Raw genomic sequence first — 23451 nt, 5'->3', positions numbered from 1 at the left:
TGCCCTTCAACAGATGACTGGATTAAGAAGTTGTGGTCCATATGTACAATGGAATATTACTCAGCTATCAGAAAGAACGAGTTCTCAACATTTGCTGCAACATGGACGGCACTGGAGGAGATAATGCTAAGTGAAATAAGTCAAGCAGAGAAAGACAATTATCATATGATTTCTCTCATCTATGGAACATAGGAAATAGGAAGATTGGTAGGGGAAGAAGGGGGTAAAGAAAGGGGGGGTAATCAGAAGGGGAAATGAAACATGAGAGACTATGGACTATGAGAAACAAACTTAGGGTCTCAGAGGGGAGGGGGGCGGGGGAATGGGATAGACCGGTGATGGGTAGTAAGGAGAGCACGTATTGCGTGGTGCACTGGGTGTTATACGCAACTAATGAATCATCGAACTTTACATCAGAAACCAGGGATGTACTGTATAGTGACTAACATAATATAATAAAAAAACATTAAAAAAATAAAAGTAAAATGAATTAAAAAAATTTTTTTATTATGTTCAGTTAGCCAGCATGTAGTACATCATTAGTTTTTGATGTAGTGTTCAACAATTCATTATTTGTGTGTAACACCCAGTGCTCAGCACAACACGAGCCCTCCTTAATACCCATTACCCTGTTACCCCACCCCCAACCCCGTCCCTTCTGTAACCCTCAGTTTATTTCCTGTAGTCCAGAGTCTCATCGTTTTTCTCCCTCTCTGATTTCTTCCCAGTTTTCTCTCCCTCCCGCTGTGGTCCTCCATGCTATTCCTTATGTTCCACATATGAGTGAAACCATATGATAGTTGTCTTTCTCTGCTTGACTTACTTAGTAAAATAAATTTTTTAAACTTTTTTAAAAAAATACTGTATAGTTCAATAGCTCTGGTTTTCATATTGGGAAGGAGAAAATGCATAAAATGCATTTTGGTATTTTTAATCATTTCAGGAATTCAGATGGTTAATGTTTTTGTTTTTTTTTAATTTTTAAAGAAGATTTTATTTATTTATTTTTGAGAGAGAGAGAGTGAGAAAGAGCACATGAGTGGGGAAGAGGGGCAGAGGGAGAAGCAGACTCCCCACTGAGCAGGGAGCCCAATGCAGGACTCCATTCGGGACTCAATCCCAGGACCCTGGGATCATGACATGAGCCAAAGGCAGGCACTTAACTGACTGAGCCACCCAGGTGCCCTAATGTTTTTATTTTTCTCCTATTAACACTTTACCACTATCTTTCAGCATAGTTGGAGTTCAATTTATCTTCCAACCCCCACATACATTTTTATTATTTTCTCATTTTCTTTAAGTGTGTTTCTGTCTTTCTCAATTCCCTTCCATAATCATGTTCCCCACAGTGATCACCTTTGGTGAATTTTTTTCCAGATATTCCAGAACAAAATATCTCATTTTTTTTCAATGGAGAAAGCCTATGACTTAAGGTCCTATAGTGCTGCTGTGTAAAATACCAGTAATTTGATAGTTTCAATTTACTTAGGCTATTTGAGAATGTGAAATACTGTGAATAGTAATACCCCAAACATTTTTAAACAAATGGACATTGCCATGTTGAAAATTTACCCTAGCATACTATCCTCAGGGACTTAGGAGATTAAAAAACTAAAACCCTGTTTTTGTTTGGAAAATACATATTTATTGTTCTATCTGTATAGTTTATTCTGTTTTTGTTCATATCTCAGGAGTTTTTAACAGAAGCCTTGCCAGTTGGCCTCATTGGAATGAATTGTGTTTTGATGAAACAGTATATTGAGTTTGTAGCTGACAGATTACTTGTGGAACTTGGATTCTCAAAGGTAAGTTATTTAAAAATGTGTTACTTATAACTTAAATGTTATAGCAAGTAAGGCCACTAAAATACTATATTTCATTGAAAGCATTTGTAACATACTAGTCTACTTTTTAAATGTCTGTGACAGCCTTGCTTTGCATGAACAAATTGGTCTTGTGAAATCCTTTGAAACTTGGAATTCTTAACAGAAATAGGAGGCTGATAAATCTTAGAATTAGTAAGTTCAATAAATTACTTGTAGTAATTGTAGGTACTTAATAGGATTATCTTTAAGTAAATTGGATTTATTATGCATATATATGTTTACCCTCATAAATCCCCATTGGTCTATTTATCATTTTTATGTTAATATTTTTTAAAAGATTTGTTTATTTATTTTAGAAAGGGAGAGAGAAAGAGAGCGAGCTCAAGTGGGGGAAGGGCAGAGGAAGAGGGAGAGAGAGAGAGAATCCTCAAGCAGACTGTCTGCTGAGCATGGAGGCCACCATGGGGCTCAATCCCAGGACCCTGAGATCATGACCTGAGCTGAAATCAATCAAGAGTCTCCTCTAATTGACTGAGCCATCCAGGAGCCCCACATTAGTATTTCTTTTAAGGCCTGTTTACCTTTTATTTGTTTAGTGAGATTAGTCCATCAGAAATTAATAGTTTTATTTTTTTATTTTTTAAAAAGATTTATTTATTTATTTGAGAGAGAGCGAGCTTGGTGGGGCGGGGCAGAGGGAGAGGGAAAGAATCTTAAGCGGACTCCAAGCTGAGCATGGAGCCCCACACAAGCTCCGTCTCATGACCCTGAGATCACAACCTGAGCTGAAACTAAGAGTCAGATGCTTAACCGACTGAGCCACCCAGGTGCCCCGTGAACTTTTTAAATATGAATAGTTATTAGGAAGACATTAACTGTCATAATTTAACCCTTTGAACTCAGTTGTCTTTTAAGTTATTTTTCATTTTGTTTATCAGAGATAATATACCTGAATTTCATAAAGAGGTATGCTTTTTCACATAACATATGGAAGCTGCAGCCAGTCTACCTGGGTTCCAATCCTGGTTCTGCCACTTTCTAGCTATATGACCTGAAGCAAGTTGCTTAACCTCTTATCCCCATTTCCTCATCCATGAAAGGGAGATGATAACAATAATACCACAAAGGATTGTTGATGAGTTGGTATACTGAAAGCACTTCGAATAGTATGAGACATACAGTAAATGCACACTAAGTGGTCATGTTGTATTCACCATAATTGGAACATTCATAGAACTTGACTATGTAGTATATATACGATGGTAATTATAAATTACAGGTTTTAACTTCTTAGCATGGAAGTATAAGTTTAAATTGTATTTAATGAGAAGCCTTATGAAATCCATGATGCTGGAGTAATGATCACCTTTCTCAGTAATGCATTTATATTCTGGTAACCACAGAAATACCATCATGAAAGAGTCAGATAGGGCAAAGGTTTTTGTTAGATGAACTATCTTTTATTATTTTAGTTATAAAATCCTGTGTTTACTGATAATGAATGGAGAAATCAAAATTATAATTGCATTAATATGATCTCTTAAATTTCTAAACTGTATATTTTTTAAAAATTGCGTTTGTTCCTAAGTTATACCAATATGTTTGTTACAGGAAAATTAATTTACTCACTTGAGCCTTAAAGTGAACTCACTGTCCTTTAACCTACTACCATATCCTCACACTCTTACTTCCATGTTCTCCTGCTTTTTAGAAAACTGTGACTCCTGGGCCTAGTTTTCTCTTTGGGAACTTGCTCACTGTAGATCTATAAAACATCCCGCCTACAGAAGAAAATCTAAACATAGTATGAAACGTCATTTTTCCACAGGCCTTCAACATATCTCAAATTCCAAAAAGCAGACATTGTACAGACCTTTTAGATTTTAGTGCAGTAAAATTAGAAATTAACAATGAAAGATTGCCAAAAAATTCTGTCTACTTAGAAATTGAGAAGATATCCTCTAAAATGAGATTAAAATGAAAATATAAAGTAATAGAAAATATGAACTAAATGATGATAAGGTTACTATATATCAAAACTTGTAGAATACAGCCAAATAGATCCTCAAAGGACAAATTATAGCTTTGAATGTGTGTGTTAAGAAAACAAGTTTAAAATACATGAACTACACTTTGAACCCAAGGAACTAGAAAAAGAACTGTTCTTACAATGACAGTTTTTGGCAAAATAAGAGATTTCTTAAATTAGCAAATGGTTGTCATTTATACAGAATTCTAAGTAGGAGCCATATTAATGATGTTTTCAACTTCTCTCTTAGTTTGGGATTAGTCAAAAAATATTTGAGTACTTCTGTGTGTCAGAAACAAGCCACTTAACTTATTTTTTGGTATTATTGAAATGTAGTTGACATACAGTGTGATACTAGTTTCAAGTGTGCAGCCGACTGACAATTCTATACATTACGCAGTGCTCCCCACTGTAAGTGTTGTTACCACTTGTCACCATACAATGTTATTAAAATATTATTGACTATATTCCCTATGCTGTACTTTTCATCTCCAGGATTGACTTATTTTATAACTGAAAGTTTGTACCTTTAATTCCCTTCACATATGTCACCCATCCTCCCCCCAACCCCTCTCTGGCAGTCACCAGTTCATTCTCTGTATTTAGGAGTCTGTTTCTGGTTTTTTGTTTGTTTGTTCATATGTTTTGTTTTCTTTAGATTCCACGTAGAAATGAAATCATGTGGTATTTCTCTTTCTCTGACTTACTCCACTTAACGATAGTTCCCTCTAGGTCCATCCATGTTGTCACAGATGGCAGGATCTCATTCATTTTTTTAAAGATTTTATTTGAGAGGAAGAGAGCACAAGGTGGGGGAGGGGCAGAGGGAGCAGGAGGAGCAGACTCCCCACTGAGCGGGGAGCCCAAAGAAAGGGCTCCATCTCAGGAGCTGGGGATCATAACCGGAGTGAAGGCAGACACTTAACTGCCTGAACCACCCAGGATCCCGGATCTTGTTCTTTTTTATGCTGAGTAATATTTCAGTGTGTGTGTGTGTGTGTGTGTGTGTGTGTGTGTGTGTGTTTGTATGTATATATACATAGTATATCTTCTTTATCCATTCTTCTGTTGATGGACACTTGGCATAGATTCGCATATCTGCTGTTGTAAATAATGCTGCAATAAACATAGGGTGCGTATATCTTTTCAAATTTGTGTTTTTGTTTTCTTTGGGTAAATACTCAGTAGTGGAATTACTGGATCATATGGTATTTCTGTTTTTAAGTTTTCGAGGAACCTCCATATGGTTTTCCACAGTGGCTGCAACAGTTTACATTCCCCAGCTACAGTGCATGAGGGTTCCCTTTTCTCCACATCCTCACCAATGCTTGTTATTTCTTGCCTTTTTTTAAAAAAAGGATTTTTAAAAAATTTATTTTAGAGAGAGCATGAGAGTGAGAGAGCATGAGTGGGGGGGGGTGCTGGGGAGGGACAGAGGGAGAGGGAGAAGCAGACTCCCCGATGAGCAGGGAGCCCAATGCAGGGCTCCATCCCAGGACCCTGGGATCATGACCTGAGCCGAAGGCAGATGCTTCACTGAACCACCCAGGCACGCCTGTTTCTTGTCTTTTTGGTAGTAAATATTCTGACAGGTGTGAGGTGATATCTCATTGTGGTTTTGTTTTGCATTTCCTTGATGATTAGTGATGCTGAGCATTTTTTCAAGTGTCGGTTGACCATCTGATATCTTCTTTGGAAAAGTATCTAGCTTCTCTGCCCATCCCCCCCCCCGGCCATTTTTTAAGTCAGGTGATTTGTTGTTTTGGTGTTGAGTTGTATACATTCTTTTGATGTTTTGGATATTAACCCCTTATTGGATATATCAAATATATAAAATATTTGCAAAGATTTTCTCCCATTCTGTAGGTTGCCTTTTTGTTTTATTGATGGTTTCCTTTGCTGTAGTCTCAGTAGTTTATTTTTGCTTTTGTTTCCCTTGCCTGAGGAGATATATTCATATATATGTTGCTAAGGCCAAATTCCAAGACATTACTGCCTTTTTTTTTTTTTTTTAGGAGTTTTATAGTTTCAAGCCTCACATTTAGGCCTTTCATCCATTTTGAGTTCATTTTTGTGTTTGGTGAAGGAAAGTAGTTCAGTTTCATTCTTTTGCATGCAGCTGTCCAGTTTTCCCAGCACTATTTATTGAAAACAGTATCTTTTCCTCATTGTATATTCTTGCCTCCTTTGTCATAGATTAATTGAGCATATAAACATGGGTTTATTTCTTGGCTCTTTCCTGTACTATTGAACTAGTCTAAAATAGACTAGTGTCTATTTTTTGTGTCAGTACCATATTGTTTTGATTACTATAGCTTTCTGGTATATTTTGAAATCTGAGATTGTGATACTTCCAGCTTTACTTTTCTTTCTCAGGATTGCTTTAGCTATTCAGGGCCTTTTGTGGTTCCATACAAATTTTAGGATTATTCAAGTTATGTGAAAAATATGTACACTTAATTTAACTTGGTCTTAGTTACCTTGTCCATGCCATGGATGATTTAAATCAGGTTTTTTGGAAGGCCCCCAGTTTTAAAATCCAGTGAATCTGTAACTATTGGTTCAGTACTTTTTTCACCATATCCTGCTAGTTCAAATTTTCACTTCCTCTTGACATATTATTTCTTTTTTTTTTAAGATTTTATTTATTTATTTGGTGGAGAGAGAGACAGCCAGCAAGAGAGGGAACACAATCAGGGGGAGTGGGAGAGGAAGAACCAGGCTCCCAGCGGAGGAGCCTGACGTGGGGCTCGATCCCAGAACACCGGGATCACGCCCTGAGCCCAAGGCAGACGCTCAACGACTGAGCCACTCAGGCGCCCCTTGACATATTATTTCTGACAGGCAATATCACTGAATTCTACGACTCAACCACACACAACATATGATCTTTTGTTGAAACTATATATATATAAAATATAGATAGATTTTATTAAGATGTTAAGCTTTTTATTAAGCTTTATTAAGATATATCACAGAGTATGCAATTTACCTGTTAACACAAGTACAATTTAATGGTTATTAGTATATTCACAGAGTTGTACAACTTAACAACAATCTGTTTTGGAATATTTTTAGCACCCCACAGAGAAACTCTGTACCCATTAGCGATCAGTCACTTTCCTTTCTTTCCCCCCACCCCCCACCTAACCCTAGGCACCACTAATCTAATTTCTGTCTCTTTAAATTTGCCTATTCTATCTATATATCCCATTTCAGATCAATGGAATCCTACAATATATGGTCTTTTGCGGCTGGCTTCTTTCCTTAGTATGTTTTCAGGGTTCATTCATGCTGTAGCATGTATCAGTACTTTATTCCTTTTTATAGCCAAATAATAGTCCATTGTATGACTATACCAATTTTATTTATCCATTTATTGGTTGATGGACATTTCAGTACTTTTGGCTATTAGGGCTATTATGGATAATGCAAATATAGACATTTACTTAGAAGTTTTTGTGTGGACAGATGTTTTCATTTCTTTTGGATATATAACTATAAGTGAAATTGCTGGGTCATATGGTAACTTTTTAATTATTAGAGGAACTAACAGACTGTTTTTCAAAGCAACTGCACCATTTTATATTCAGCAGTGTACAAGGGTTTCAGTTTCTCCACATCTTCGCCAACACTTGTCTTCAGTCTTTTTTATCACAAACATCCTAGTGGGTGTGAAGTAGTATCTCCTGCAGTCTTGATTTGCATCTTGCTAATGACTAATGATTTTTGAGCATCTTTTCATATGTTTCTTGGCCTTTGTATACCTTCTTTAGAGGAATGCTATCTAGTCAGACCCTTTGCCCATATTTAATTGGGTTACTTGAATATAGTCTTATCTGTGGTGTTCATAATCCCTGCTGGAATACCCCTAAATTCAGAAATCCTGTTTTATTGCCCCTCATGGATCACTGAAGTGTTTAGTGGTTTTTTCCTCAAGCTGTATTGCCAAGTCTGCTTCCTGAATTCAGAAGCAGTGAAAAAGCTGCTTGTTAACATATATTCCACTTTTTGTTTGGAGACATCTATGGATAGTGTTTATTCTATCTTTTCTCATCATGGTCTCTTAACATCAATGTGTTAATTATCTGTTATGAACTAAGAGATATGTTTAGGGTCACAGTACATTATTGGTAATTCAATATTTTGTAATATCATGCATATGTGACTACCTAATGGTTATACCTGTGAAAAGGTCTGTAATATCTATGGTGTTTTGGATCTCTCAAGCTGCAAAAAATATTTTAGTATGATTCGTATTAAATCTTTCCTTTCTGCAATAATATGTGTCTTCTTTCTACTTCTTAAAATACCAGAAATGCTAGTATAGTTTCTTAAGGTGATTAGTGGGTGATCTCAGTTGTCTTACAATTTATCAGCCTTGAGTGCCTCGAGGACCTTCTGGAATAATGGATCCTACAGGTGACTAGGCAGGTGTTAGGAGACCTGAGCTTGTTAGTTATCTGTTGTCTCGTGGGTGTGATTAGGCTTCTTCAGAATGTCTAATAACATGTCTTTTCTTTTTAGGTTTTTCAGGCAGAAAATCCCTTTGATTTTATGGAAAACATTTCGTTAGAAGGGAAAACAAATTTCTTTGAGAAACGAGTTGCAGAGTATCAACGTTTTGCAGTCATGGCAGAAACTACAGATAATGTCTTCACCTTGGATGCAGATTTTTAAAACCCTTCCCATATATAAACCTATCGCTGGTAAAGAGCAGTCTGTTTTTCTTTGCTTTAAAAAAAACCCCAAAACTTAAAGTACCTCCTTTAGGAAATAGAAGTTTGCTTAAGAGGAAATCTAAAACCAAATTTCAATCAAGTTGGATTTATATAAATACACTCTAATTTTCCTGTTTAACAACCAGAGTGTGACTTAAATGCTTTTGTTTTGTCACTAAAATATAAGGTGACATTATGTAGCGATTAAGAGCATGAGGTGAGGGGTCAGATATGAGTTCAACTTTCTGCCCTTACTGCTTGTGTGATTCTTGGCAAGTCCTTTAATCTCTCTAAATCTCAGTGTACGTATCTTTAAAATGAATGTAATAGTAGGTCCTAAATTTATCATGTGGATGTGAGGATTAGGCCACAAAATAAATGCTTAGCCAATATTACCACCACCACCACCACCTCCACTACTACTATTACTGCTTATTAATAGTGTTAATTATGGTGATGTTGTGATAAAATGCTCCCCTGTCCTCCAAGTAATTGTGATTCTAGGTCTTAAGATCTAGATTAAATCTTTGTATTTTTAATGTTTGAGGGAGAATATAAAGATTTCATTTAAAAGATTATAATTCTCATTAACTTGAGAATCACTTCTTTGAATTTCTCAGCATGTGGTAAAGGAAATTTCGTTCTTAGTTGCTTTGGGCAGGATACTTATGAAGTGGAATTCAGGAGGTTATCCTGGTAGTTGACCTTGTAAGTAAAATGATTCTCCTCCTTTGGAAATCAAAGTGGTCGCTATTGCCAGATGTAGCCTTAAAATGTTTAAAGCCCAGGTGAATTAGCTAGAATAGCATTTCCCAAAGAGTATTCTAAGAGCTGTTAACCCCTCTAGATATTTTGTGGGGGGGGAAAGGGGGGTTCTGTGGTCAGATGAATCTGGGAAATGTTTATCCTCCCTTCCTCTTCAGAGCATAGGGTCAGTACATCAAAGACAGAAATTCTGCGGTACATAAGCTTATCCCCCCTTCCTCCTGCATATCCCAGACAAACACAAATCTGTTTTTCACCTGTTAACATCTCACCTAACTGGTATTCCTCAGAACATAGTCTGGAAAAAGTTGGCCTAGAACCATTTTATACTCAGAGGAAGGAGTTGGGGACTGAGTTAAGGAGACCTGGTGGGGATTACTGAACCATTCATATTTGTGCCAAGCTGAGTAATGTACCTGAGACTGACTTCAGCTGTGCTTCTTTAATACTCTTTAAACTCTTCTAAACTGTTTTACGCTGTTTAAGGGATAGTCCTAATAATGGGACTGTGCCTCCTGTACAGTAGCAGATGGCAAGGGAGACCAAGGTCTCTGCAGAGGAGACTGTGTGAGGAAAGGCCAGGAACCCCTCGTTATTGTTAGGAAGAGTCAAGAGGTAGCCTGAGCCCCCAAAACAGTGTGGTTTTCCACTTACAGCAAATTTTTATAAAATTCTGCAACCTAGAATTTAGAGATTTTCAGTTTGCATACATTTTTGCTCCATTCACTAGGCAATGATCTAATTGACTTTATAAAACTGGGAGTTCTCGAGCAGGTGCAAGAGGGGCAGGTCATAACTTTGTTAGGGAGAAGGTCAGAAACTGGGTATATTTTCGCCTGTGACAATGCCATTGATTTGTTCAGTTTGTCTGTGCTGCAGAGTTGGCCAGCTGTTTTTACATCCTCTCATGTGATCCCACAACAGCCTTAGGAGCTTGAAGAATAGCTAGTATTGACATTTTACTGATGGGAGAGAGTGAGGCTCAGAGAAGTTAAATGACTTGGCCAAGATCTGCTCATATCACTGTCCCTACAGTAGCATTCTTTTTCCTTAGAGATTATCATCTATCTTGTATTTAGTCCTTTACATCCATCTTGATGTGATTTTGTCTGTTTCCTCATTCAAGTATCATGTACTTTAATTAAGGCGTTAAATAAATTATTTAACCATATTCAGGTAGTATGTTCAAAGATGTGTCTGCTACTACACAAAAACTGAACACTTAAAATTGACAATATCTGCAATGATACCAGAATGAAAGAAAAATGTTTTCTGTGCATATTCCCTTTGTTTCGGATACAGATCTTTCTTATAGGTAATGACAGGTGCCTTAATATGAAGCTTATTTATCGTAGCAATAAACCTAACTGTATTGAAATGAAGGAGTTTTAATACTGAAATGCTGGATTTTTAATACACTGGTTTATTATATTCAGTGTTCCAGATCCTTTTCCAAGCCTCCAGGTTGCGTATTTATTTATTATGTTTAGTTTTTTGGTTCTTAGCTCTTAAGCAATGAGGCAATTGTGAAATCTCTTTTTAAAACTTATCTCACAGGTAAAGAGAAAAATTCAGAGTATGTTTACAACTTTTTTTAACAGCTCATGTATTTATTGAGCAATTATCATTGCTACAGTAGTTCGTTATTTAGAAATATAAAAACTTGTAGTTCATGACAGATTGCACTGATTAAGATTTCATTACAGCGTGTAGACCCGTGACTTGGGAAGACTTGGGAAGACAGTTTGACCCAGTGCTTTCAGGCAAGGCTGTTTTGATGTTCAATTACATACAATAATAAACAATTATTTTTACATGTAAGCTTACTCGAGTCCTGTCTTAGTTGTCTCACTTTGGAACATCAAATTTTTCTGCTTCTTTTGCCGTTTTATTTTTTATTCATAGAAAAGTGTTACAGTTGACCTTTGAACAACACGGGAGGTAGGGGCACCAACCCCCCTGTGCAGTTGAAAATCTACATGTAGCCTTTGACTCTCCCAAAACTTAACTACTAATAGCCTACTGTTGACCAGAAGCCTTACCAATAACACACTTGGTTAACACGTATTTTGTGTGTTATATGTATCATATACTGTATTTTACAATAAAGTAAGCTAGAGAAAATGTTATTAAGAAAGTCATAAGGAAGAGAAAATACATTTACAGTCCTGTCCTCTATTTATTGGAAAAAATCTGCATATAAGCGGACCCATGCAGGTCAAACCCATGTTGTTCAAGGGTCAAATGTATTGAGAAAATGTAGCAGTTTGCGTATTTAAAAAATACATTATTTGATATTCAGAATTTTGTGTTTTACATTCATATATGCTAACATCAGTGTCATGGAATCCCCAAATTGCATTTGTACAGATTAAGCTAAGGGCTAAATGTCACTAACTGATCTTTCAGTGATAAAGAAATCTGCTCATGCGCTGCATGAAAGCCGGCCTAGTCCTATAGTCAGGTATTACATTACTAAATTAAGTGAATTGGCAGCCAACTCAGGAACTCTTCCTTGGCAGAAGCTGTATGAGTGGCACAGAAGTGAAATCTGTATATCTTTGTTTTTCCCACCCTTTAAATAATCTCCTTTTTAGACAATTACAAGTTTGCCGGAAAACTTGATATTCCTAGGGCCTTAGGAGGAAAGGATTTAAGCCTTCAAATTTGGGGCTTAATTCTGTAAGGAAAATATAGGTAAAAATGGAAGGATAGAGAATGGGTGTTTTTTTGTTTTGTTTTGGTTTTGGTTTTTTTGTACAGAGAAAAATGTAACAATTCAGGCTTTCTAAGTTCACGAGATTGTTAACTTACGCGTTTGACTCTTTTATAAATATGTCCTGATTTTTCCAAATGTATGGTAATGTAGCAAAGTTATTTGATATCTATTGTGTATATAGAGAGAGCTTTATTAGGTGTGGTGTACCTAAGTCTTTTTGCTAAAATATATTATGGTCAATCAAGCCAATCCTGCCTATTTGGAATTTGGGGCTTTTTCAAAGAAATAAGTTGTTATTTTTTTGGTTTAGTGTGTTGAAATAAACTATTTCATAGCTACATCATTTTATGTGTGTCCTTTTTGAGTAAGAGTGTTTCTTTATAAGTACAGGAGCTACTCTAATCAAGGAATGTCTATATTTTCTGTGTTTGTATACAGATACGTATTGGTATTACTTTGTTCAACTCACCCTTCCTCCTCCCACACTGTTCTTTGACGTAAGCGGGATCCCCCAGTCCTCTCCCTCATCTCCCTTCACCCAATCCATGAACCTTTCTTCATGTCTTTTTAGATCCAGCTGAGATTCCACAATCCATCATCTGATGAGTACTCACATTCTTTACCGGTACTCTGAACTCTCTTCTTCATCTGCATTTCTACCATTCATCAAAAATCAAGGAAATTTTCCCCACCCTGTTACACATATGACAGTTTTTCCATATTTGCCCTCTAGCAACCAAATGCTGCTAGAGAAAAAGGCATATAAGACAAATTGGATCTATTTACTATAAATCCATGGTTACCTACTGTCTTAGGCCACTGGAGCTGCTGTTGAAAACTACCTTCTGCCTGGGTGGCTGAAAGAAGCATTTATTTCTCATCATTCTGGAGGCTGGGAAGTCCACGGTCTCGGTGCCGACAGATTCAGCGTCTGGTGAGCCTTGCTTCCTGGTTCATAGACTGCTGTCTACCCACTATGTCCTCACGTGGAGGAAGGGTGAGGGAACTCTCTGAGGTCTTGTTTATAAGGGCACTAATCGCGGGGCTCCTGGGTGGCTCAGTCAGTTAAGTGTGACTTAGGCTCAGGTCATGATCCCAGGGTACGGGGATTGAGCCCCGCATTGGGCTCCCTGCTCAGCAGGGAGTCTGCTTCTCCCTCTCCCTCTCCCCCACTTGTGCTCTCTTGCTCTCAAATAAATAAATAAAATCTTATATGGGTACTAATCCCATTCATGATCCAATCCCCTCTCACAGGCCTCACCTCCAAACATGATCATACTGAGGATAGGTTTCAACATGAATTTGGGCAGGACCCAAGCATTCAGTTTATAGCACCTGCCTCTGCACTGTCTGATAATCCTAGTACATTTTCCTGGTAAACTTGGTCTCCATTCTCCACCATTTCTTTTCCACGCTTGTCTTCACTCCCCAAGAAGGTGCTTTTAACATCTAAACAGATGTTCTTGGTGAATCGTGGCCCCACAAGAGATATTCTCAGCAGAAAAAAATTGACCATTAGAGGAGTCCTAAGTCTAGAACCTACGAAGCTGGCAGTCGAATTCAATATACAAATGTCTATGCATGATTTCTGTTCTGTGGAGTCACTGTGCTCAGAATGGTTAAGGATAGTATCTGTTTCGCTGTCCTTTCTTCTGGGAATCGGAGCCACTTATTAGTGGAAGCTGCTGCTTGCACTACCACCATGTGGTTCTCGTAGGACTGCCAACACTAGTACACACAGCATCTATCTGGGTCCAGGGACAGGCATGTGATCCAGTGGGGGCCAGGTCCTTACCTAAGTGGTTTCTCAAGGAAACTAAAGGAAGAGAATCACTTTTATTCTAATGACAAAGCTCCAGAAAATATCCCCCCAAGGCCTAACCATATCCCTATTCTGTGCAACTTTTCATTATCAAGGTAATAAATGCCTACCTTTGGCCTTAAATAGTTTAAATTTCCTGATTTGCAACCAAAAGGACCCTAGGTAAAACAAAAATTGGCTCCTGGATACAAAAAAGGGGAAAGAACCAGGGTGTTCGGGTGTGTATCAAAGAGCTCAGAGCCCCAAGTTTGCTCCTGGGGTAGACCCTGAGAGCCAGGTGAAGTCTTTGGTGAAACTCAAGTGCTGTTTAGAGGGTAGGGTGAAGAGTAGGAGAGGGAGGTACAGCTGAGATGTGAGTCTTAGAAGAGTAGCGTTGTTACACACGAATGGGGTGTGCCTGGTCTGCATGGTCATCCAGCAGTAAGAAAAGCAGCTGTCCTTGTTTTATGGTGACCTTTCTCTGCCTCGTGCATCGAGGCTTTCTGCACACTGCCAGCTCTCACAACCACATCTGCTCTGTTCATTTCTTCAGGTTAGCATGTTACCATGTCATAGGAAACAAGAGCATCCTCCAGTTTGCCTGAGTAAGGGTCAAGGGGGTATGTTCTTGATATTCTCTCATCGTTAACAATAGTGTCCAAATTCTGCAAGGAAAATTTAATGCCCAGTAAAACAAGAAGTATTTGTACCTACTTCAGTGCTTATAAGATGATTTTGCAAACTTTTTATTCTAACCACTTCATCGGTCCACTAGTTTTATGAGGAATTGCTATGTCCCAATAATATTATTGATAAGGGACCTGAGGCTCAGACAAGTTACTTGCCCAAGGCCAGGCAACCAGTAAAAGAGGCAGGTGTTATGGCTTTAAATCCCATCATCTTTCACTGAGTGCACCCAAATTTCTGTTCCTACTGCTGGTGGTATTCAAGAAGATTTTTCACAGGATATGATCCCCTAGACCTCAATTCTCTCCCTAACACACTCCATCGACAGGTATCAATGTAGAGCTTCATGTGTCCTCCCCCAGAGCTTGCTGGCAATTGTGTTTAAGCATCACTTCATGGAGGGAGGGAAAGAGGGGTGACCTGCTGGGGCCTGGCCAGAGTGGCAATAATGTTTGAAAACATCAGAGCTGCAAGGGCAATTGATACTTATTTTCTAATCATATCTGGGAAATACAGCTCCAAAAATATTGCTTGAAGTAAAAAGTAATGTAACTTTAAAGTATTAGGTAAAGCAATAGGACAGGTGGAACTCAGAACGGCATAACCTGGCAGTGGTTACATACGGCAAGTTTGGAAACCCTAAACCACATCTCTACTGTCTAAAATGTTAAGAGCTGTCCAGGTCAGAGCTTCCCAAGGAGTCCTTCTCAGAACTCAGATTGTAAAGTGGTACCAAATAAAGATACACTTACTTCAATTTGTTTAAATTTCAGTTGATAAGGCAGCACCTGCCTCTAATTCCCCACATCTGTTGGTTTGGGTCTCTAGCTTTAGAGCCCCAAATCTCAGAGGACTCCCACCATCCTTCGTGCGGCTCTCCACAAGCGAGTCCAACCCACTGAAGGCAACATGCAGATACAGTCAATCTTTACATTTCCGAGAAAACAGATGAGTAAAAATCTCTTCCAAGCGTATCTCCTGTGTCACAATTGTCCTTATCTCCAGGGACACGGCTTCAACAATGGGACACAGAGTTTGACACAGAGGATTTTTCCCTTCCAGATTTTTTCTCTGCGTTTGCCTTTTTCCTGGCTAGTCCCTGCTCATCCCCTGGGGCAGTCCTTTCTCCGTGTGCTCATAGCTCGCTCTATCTGGCGCACGACGTCTTAACATTTAATTGAGCCCCTTTCAGGTGAGAGCAGGGCTCTTTACATTTGTATGGTCCATGTGGCACGCAGTTGTTTGTACTCAATGAATGAATGAATAAACGACAGTCAGAACTAGTTGAATCGTGAAACCTGGTTTCATGGAATCAGCATAGGCTGGTAGCTAGAAACCGTCATTTACAGAGCACACATCCTCCCTATGCTTCAGGAATCTCATGTCATTTAATGCTCTGAATCCTATTGGGAAGGTTTTTTTCCCCCCTTCCCTCCACAAATATTTATCAAGTGTATCCTAAGTGTGAGACATCATGCTAGGTGCTGGAGATCAAACCATGAAAAAACACACATGACATCAGCCTCATGGAGCATAGCGGGATAAACACGTAATAAGCAAAGAAAATGTAATTGCCCCTATTTTGAAGGTGACTTGCAGAGAGGGCTTACTTCTTACTGACTCCTTGCTTAAAGTAGTACAGATAAAGCCAGAATGCTCTCCCAGTTCTGCTTGATACCAAAGTTCATGCTTTCTCTAGAATCTCTCGATTAAGACATCACTGCGGCTCTGATGGGTGCAGAGTCTCAGGTCCTAGGGGTGACGGGTCCCAAACCACCTCAAAGGGCTGTGCGGCCTGAGGTGAGATTCAGCTGCAGGCGCTGCTCAGGCTCAAGGGGAGAGAAGCCCGTGGAGGCCAAAGTCAGACACCGCGGCATCCCCCCGGCAGCTGACAGGCAGCCCTGCTGCAATCAGTGTGGGATTTGGTGGGCAGGGCTGATGGGAATTTAGCAAAGCTAATTCCATCTCATTCTCTATGAGGGAAGCATAGCTTCAGGATCTCGCCAGCTGCTACCACGGTAGAGCTCAGAGTTTGCCAGCTCCCATGTGTCCTGCCTGGATCTGGAGAAAGCCAAAGGAGGCTGCTGTCCTCAGCCTTTCCTGAGGTCAGGGGAAGCCAAAGTGACTCGGTGGGAGGTGGGGAGGGGCACACGGTGCCAAGTCCCCTTTCTGGCTAGACAACTGTGACCTGGCCACTCCGTTGGCCTCCTGTTCCCCATCTAGCCCTTAAGTTCCTGCAGGTGGTTTCTACCCGCTCTGAAGATGGTGGAGATGTTCTGCCAGAGTTTCCCATTTCCTGACTTCCTCATGATGGAGCCCTTGAGCCACTGGTTTCTCAGCTCAGAGGCGGCTCCTTCACTGTGGGAGCTAAAGAGGGAGATTAAAGAAGAATGATTCTATTTCCAGATGAGCTTGGGCTGCTGGCCTGGAGGGAGGCCTCTGCACACACTGAAGAAATTCCTGATCAGCACAAACGCCCTTGGGGAATTTCACCCCTGGCTGGCCATCCCGAAAGGAAAGTCTAGGTGACACTACCATAGGGAAGCCCTGCGTTTTGGTACCAGGTAAAAAAGGAAAGCTGCTTTCCACAGATGGGTGCTGAGCACGTCTGAAGCAACTGACAAAGCTACATATTTTCATGAAGCATCAGGAGCCCTGGACTAGTCACAGAGCCACCCGTGATTTTGTTATTTGCTTATCCATCAGTTTTGGGGAGGGGTGGTGGAGAGGGGAGGGGTGGAAATGGCAGAAAGATAACACTTAAGCTCTGGCCCATTCTGGGAAGATCTAAGCGTGGAGGGGAAGGTACCAGCTCTTGTCTGTTGTACCAGAATGGATCATGACACTTCCTTTGGCCCTGGATTGCTGGAGCTCCTGTCCACCTCAGTCTGAGGAGGGAGATGCGGATATCTATGGTCAGGGCAGGATATTTTCACAATTGAGGTGTGGGGAGCAGGTTTCTTGAGAGCTAGGGGATCATTAAATGATACTCCATCCTATGAATACTAAATCTATCTTGACTTAGTTAACTCACTTGCAACCCACGGGAAGTACCTTGTAATGTGGGACCTTGCTATGGTGAGGTGCAGAAGAGCACAGGCTCTAGGGCCAGACTACTGGGGTTCAAATCCTGGCTCTACCATTTCCTGGCTAGATGACATTGGCAAGTTAAATGTGTAACTGGGAAGAACAGTAGTGTGGACTTCTGCTGTTGTATAAACAGGCAGAACACTTAAAATAGCACCCAGTGCATAGTAAGCACTCCATAATTGAAGCTATTATCTCAAAGTTTCTGTTTAGCATTAAAATTCCAATGGTATGCCTGGAACATTTCCATTAGCTCAGAGTGACCTTAAAGTCAATAGCTCCTCTAAGGCTGAGCTATTGGCTTCTTGCTATGTCTCCTTTAACAATTTTGTCATTGTATAGGTTTCAGTTCTCTCTTACAGATTGGTTATTTCAATTTTAAGCATAAATTTATAAATGGTCTTAGTATCTAGCATGTTAGTTGGCTAGGAAATAGATTTTTGTGTTTCCTTAACAAATAAGATGGTTTTGCCCTCCCAAAACATTAGCAGTAAGTGAAATTCAGTTCACCTTAATTACCTGTACAGGTTTAACATCCTTTGTTGTTGTTTTCATTAGCCTTATCACAAGCCCTAAGAATGAATAATTCCTATTTGGTTCTGTAAGTAGCAAAGTCAAACAGCTTTAGTGCCGCCATGTATCACTGCTCTAAGACTGCTCAGTCCCAGTAGATCTTGTCCTGTTGTTCCCTCACTAGACTGAGAGCTTGAGGGTAGAGAGTCTATGCTCCTCTGCTTTAAAAGCCCCTCCTTGCCTCGGGTGGGATTCTGACTGGTTATCATTGGCACTAGGGAGCTTCCCTTGAGCCTTAAACCCCACCACTGGGACTTAGGCGTAGCTGGGTCATGACTCACTCATAGGGTGGCTCAACTGAAGTTTCTTAGCATGGGGTTTCCTGGGAGAGAATCAGCCCTGGGGCCAGGAGGGGACAGATCTGATGGGTTTGACCCAAGTGACAGGTTGGGCAGCGATTCTGAATGTAGCACAGAAGCCACTACGCAAATCCTACCAGGTAGAACAAGGGGGAAGGTAGACTTGAAAGAGTGGTTTCACACAGCCTTGCCCATGTTGGGATAGGACCCACACAAAGGATCACACAAAGGGAGAGGTCCATTCTCCTTTCCAGGCCGATTTGCAATTGGCTTTGGTGCCTCAAAGAGCATTGTGAAGTAGGGTTGCTTGGTTGTTCCAACTTCTTGCTCTTATAAACATAGGTGGTGAACTTCCATATATGTATTTATACATATGCATGTATATAAACACCTTTATACAAATCCATGATTTTCTCTAGGCTAAATTGGGTCAGAGGAAAGTAGGTTTCTGAAGTTGCCTCACTTTTCTTTTAAAGATTTATTTATTTGAGAGAGAACACGAGTGGCGGGAGGGGCAGAGGGAGAGAATCTTCAAGCAGACACCACTGAGCGTGGAGCCCGCAGGACACGGGGCTTGATCTCATGACCCATGAGATCATGACGATCATGACCTGAGCCAAAACCAAGAGTCAGACACTCAGCCCACTGAGCCACCCAGGTGCCCCCCTCACTTTTTTTTTAAACTTGTATGGAAGTGAAATATGCATATACAGCCAGGCCTGTCTTTTTTTAAATAGTACAGATGTTCACATACAATTTTTTCTTTTCTTTTCTTTTCTTTTAACTTAAACTGTGAATACATTCTAAAAGTTTTTCTTTGAACTTAGGTGAAAAATTTTTGTTTTATTTTTATTTCCGGCCACATTTCTATTTATGGCTATGGTAGATACACTTAGCTGTCTACTCCAAAGCCATTCCCAGCCCTTGCCCACTTCTAATAATACAAGTAGGGAAAGTTCCATACTTGCTTTCCCAGATTCCCTTATAGCTAGAAGTGGCTAAGTGGCCCAGTCTGGCTAATGAAACATAAAGTAAAGCCTGTTGGGTTAGGGGGAAATAGTTTTTCCACTCTGCTAAGAGTCAGGCTTATGAAACGAAAATCTCTGCCAGGAATACTCCTTTTGTGTCCTGCCTTCAAACTGTTGTGTGAGGATATAATCCTTGCTAGAGTGGCAGCCACCTTGTGATCATGAGGCAACATGCATGAGGAAGAACAAAAAAGCTAAGATATTGATGATAGAAAAGGTAAAAGGCAAAAGATGCCTGGGTGTTGAAGACAGCGTCACATAGACCAACTGTGGTAACTCCTACCTCCCATTTTCTGTTCTGTGAGACAATATGTACCAAGATTCCCTAAGCCATCTTACTCATGGCTTCTATTATTTATAACAAAAACGTCTTATTTGAAACAACCTCCCTCTTTTAAAACAATTCAAAATGAGAGCATTATCCCTTCCCTCTCCTCCTGCCTTCCTCACTCACAGGGTGGCTTAAATACTCCCGCTCTGATTACATCCTGTACAAAAACGTTTAAGAATGTAAGACACCCAGATCCATTTCTCAGCAATCCTGGCATCCTTCACAAACGTTCCTGCCCACCCAGCCCTGGTTCAGCCTGGCTTTTCCGCGTTTTGGCAGAGGACACAAGGTAGCCGTGAGCAGTCAGCCAGCTTCCCTGGGGCCTCTCCCTGCAGTCGCACCCCTACGCCTCTGTGGCCACGAGGTCAGAGAAGAAGGTGTCTGAGGCACTCAGTTCTGTCCTGGGGCTGCCCTGCCTGCTCCTCAGCTTAGGACTGTACCCTCTTCCTGAGCGGGGGGTACAGTGAGTGGGATCTCTGTGTTAGTGCCTTTTAACCAAGATCAAGTTAGAAAGGCTTAATGTTCAAACCAGAACCTTTGTCCTGAAAATAGTACATGAGGTGCTTGTGCCTGGAATACAAAGGGCTCAGCGATTCCTTCAGACTTAGACAGCTGGGCTGGGTTTCCCTTCTGCAGGTAGGTTTGGACTGAGCAGAGTGTTTGATTGCATTACTCCTGAGTGGCTGGTTTCCTGTGGTGACTTAGCTAATATTCAAATTTCCAGCAACGGGAATAAATGACAGGGCTTATTTCCAGCCTATAGCCCGCATTTTCACCAACAGCAAGGGGGAATGTGGAAGTGTGTGCTCATGCCAAGCTGGGGTGGGAGGGGCAGGCAGGCAGGAAGGCCCCCTGCCTGGTTCAGGGCTCCATAGCCAAGCAGAGAGTGGGAGGAGGGGCAGAAGGTCCAGTGGAGGTAGTGCAGGAGCAGTTGGCAGAGACCACGGCTCCCGGGGTGGGCTGCAGTGAAAACAGTCCTGCCTCAGGAGTCCCAGAGAGCTGTTAAGTGGAGAGATGTAATACGTGACCCAGACAGGAAAACGGGATAGGAAACGTTTCGGCTCTACCATTTATTAGCCATGTGACCTTGGGTGAGTGGCTTATACCCCCTCTGAACCTCAGTTTTTCTATCTGCAAAATGGGAATGCATATTGATCCAAGGTTGAAAGGAGTTGCAGTGTAGGGCATGCACTTCACTGCAGAGAATTAAGAGGAACTCAGATCTGAGCTGAGGGCGGAAAGGGCGGAGCACCGGGAGAGAGGGGAGGGGGTCAGGTCCCGGTGTGGCTGAGCTGGTCCTGGTGGGGTTTAACTGTTAAATGGTTTAAAGTGATCACCAACTCTCATGCAGTCAGGCCAGGCCCCCCTTAAAGCTGCGTTATTCTCGAATGCTACCTGATCATCTGGTGTAGGCTTGCTCTGGGGAGAAGGGGCTAAAGTCCAGAAAAGTCAAGAACCTCGCCTAAGCTTCCATAGCTGTTGCAAGGTAGAGCAGTCGCTGCAACTAGACCTAGGTCTTCACTTTTAACTTTCAATCTGGCTTGGAAACTTGGCTTTTAAAACTGTCAGCCTCAGGTCAGCCATAGGCAAAATTAGATAAAATGAAAAATTGACAGGCTGTCTTCACTCTTCATGCCCTTTTACTCCTCCTCACCCTCCAAATTTTCTCAGCTATGAATTTTCCCACAGCCAACCTCACATTCAACAGAAAGCTTTCCTCCAAGCTCAGGAACAAGACAAGGATGCCCACTGTAACCATTGCTATTCAGCGTAGTACTGAACATTCTAGCCAGAATAATTAGGCAAGAAGAAGAAATAAAAGGCATCAAAATTGGAAAGGAAGAGGTAAAGCCATCTCTTTTGCAGATGACAATTTTACATAAAGATCTGAATTTTACTTGTTCAGAGTAAAGTGTAAATGACTGATAGCCTCTTTGAGTATTATTTTCTCCCCAGAGGTATTTAATTTCAAATCACCGTGGTAAATTCTGCGTATGAAATTTATTGCATCAATCAGCTGATATAAACTTAAAAGAAAATATTCTTAACTTTTCCATGGCCACTGAAATCCCAGTATCCACAGACGAACTTGCCCCCCCCGCCCCCCGCACACATTGCCTCTTATCAGGCATCTTCCTTCTTCTCAGGCCAGCTTCCACCCATCCACCCCTTTTCACCTGTTTGAGGGAAGGATGGGCTCTATCAGTGGTTCTTAAAGTGGTACCCACACCAGCAGCAGCAGCACCTGGGAACTTGTGAGAATGCAGATTCTCGGGCCCTGCCCCAGGTTTACAGAGTCAGAAGCCCTGGGTTGGGGCCCATAGATTAGAGTTTTCATCACCCCCCTGGGTGATTCTGACACAAATATAAATGTCTTAGGACCACTGGACTATAGAATGGAGTGAAACTGGTAATTTATTCCTGTCAGAGGATGTTGGGATATTAGCCAAATAACAGTCGGGAAGTTAAAGGCAATACACTCGGACGTGTTGCACATAGAATATGCCAGAGCTGGCTAAGCGTGGGAGTTCAGCAAGAGCTGCCTGCTGGGCTGTTGCCCTGTCTCCTGCCCAGCTCCGAGTGCTCCCTAGGCTCTGCCTGGCTCTCTCACCAGCCTGCCTTCCTCTTCCTCCTCCCGCCTCGCCACACAGTCTGGCTCTTTCCCAAGCCAAAGCAGATCCCAACCCTCTCAATGTGGTGACACCGTTTTCTAGATAGCCCCCTCCTCTTTATCCCCTCCCATACCACCGCAAATTTGGTCCTGAGGCTCTGAAATCTTGGAGGCTCAGCTTCTTGAACATTTAGTTCTCTCTCACCAGCTCACAGAAACAATTGCACCAGAGTCTCCATCACTGGGGATGGTTCCCTGTATCTTCCCTGTTATTGCGCAGCTCTACACATAGTCTTTATCCCAACCCTCAGAGCAAAGCAACGGCGCCTCGCTTATCTGCCTAATTCATTTGTTCAAGGACCCTTTCACTACTGATCTCATTCGAATCAACATGCAACTATATGGGGGGCGGCAGACGCCCTGGGATGAAAAGTTCCTGTTTTAAAAGGCCAACTCTTCACTTGGCAGCCAGATGGCACTTTTGTCACCTTGGAGCCTCGAAGCAGCATGACCACTTTCCAAGGTTATTCCTGCTGCCAGTGGCACCTTGTGTGAGGAGAGGCACGTGGAGAGTGAACCCTGGCAGTCATGGTGTGCTGATTCTTTCCAACCTTCAGTCTCATTGTGGAAGTGAAAATGTCCCCAACTTTTGGCGCTATGTGCAAGCCCGGTGGCCTGTTACTGTAAGGCAGTGTTTGTCAAAGCTTGTGCCTCGGTGCACTATCTTCAGAAGCACGTGAAGGTCCTTGCTGGCGGATTCTTGAGCCCCAGATCCACACGATTTTCTGCATGCTTAAAGAGAATCTGAAAGTGTGTCTTGTGCTCTCTAAGTGGACTTGTTTCCAGGCCACGATTTGCCCCAGAAGAAGCCTAAATCTGTGCAGCGTGAGTCATGCTATATCCAGGCTTGACCGTTATTGCAAATGCCCCCATTTTGTGAATGGCTCCTTCTTGGTTCAGAGATCAAGGCTGAC

The 23451-nt window shown here is 41.2% G+C and overlaps 1 protein-coding gene across 5 annotated transcripts in view; it reads left to right on the top strand.

Moving 5' to 3' along the window:
- The window catches only part of RRM2B (ribonucleotide reductase regulatory TP53 inducible subunit M2B), a 137324-nt gene that overhangs the window by 32586 nt on the left and 81287 nt on the right, over positions 1-23451 (top strand). For 3 of the 5 annotated variants that reach the window (XM_040625881.1, XM_040625882.1, XM_040625883.1), the window contains exon 8: positions 1692-1805. In XM_040625881.1, coding sequence (XP_040481815.1) covers positions 1692-1805 — 114 coding nt within the window. Of the gene's footprint in view, positions 1-1691; positions 1806-8382; positions 8565-11047; positions 11163-23451 lie in introns of those variants that run through there. The other 2 variants (XM_040625880.1, XM_040625884.1) reach the window with 2 other exon arrangements.

The sequence above is a fragment of the Ursus maritimus genome, unplaced genomic scaffold, assembly GCF_017311325.1.
Source record: "Ursus maritimus isolate PB19 unplaced genomic scaffold, ASM1731132v1 scaffold_9, whole genome shotgun sequence".
In the NCBI taxonomy this organism is placed as follows: Eukaryota; Metazoa; Chordata; class Mammalia; order Carnivora; family Ursidae; genus Ursus; species Ursus maritimus.
This window is presented reverse-complemented; position numbering and strand designations above follow the sequence as displayed.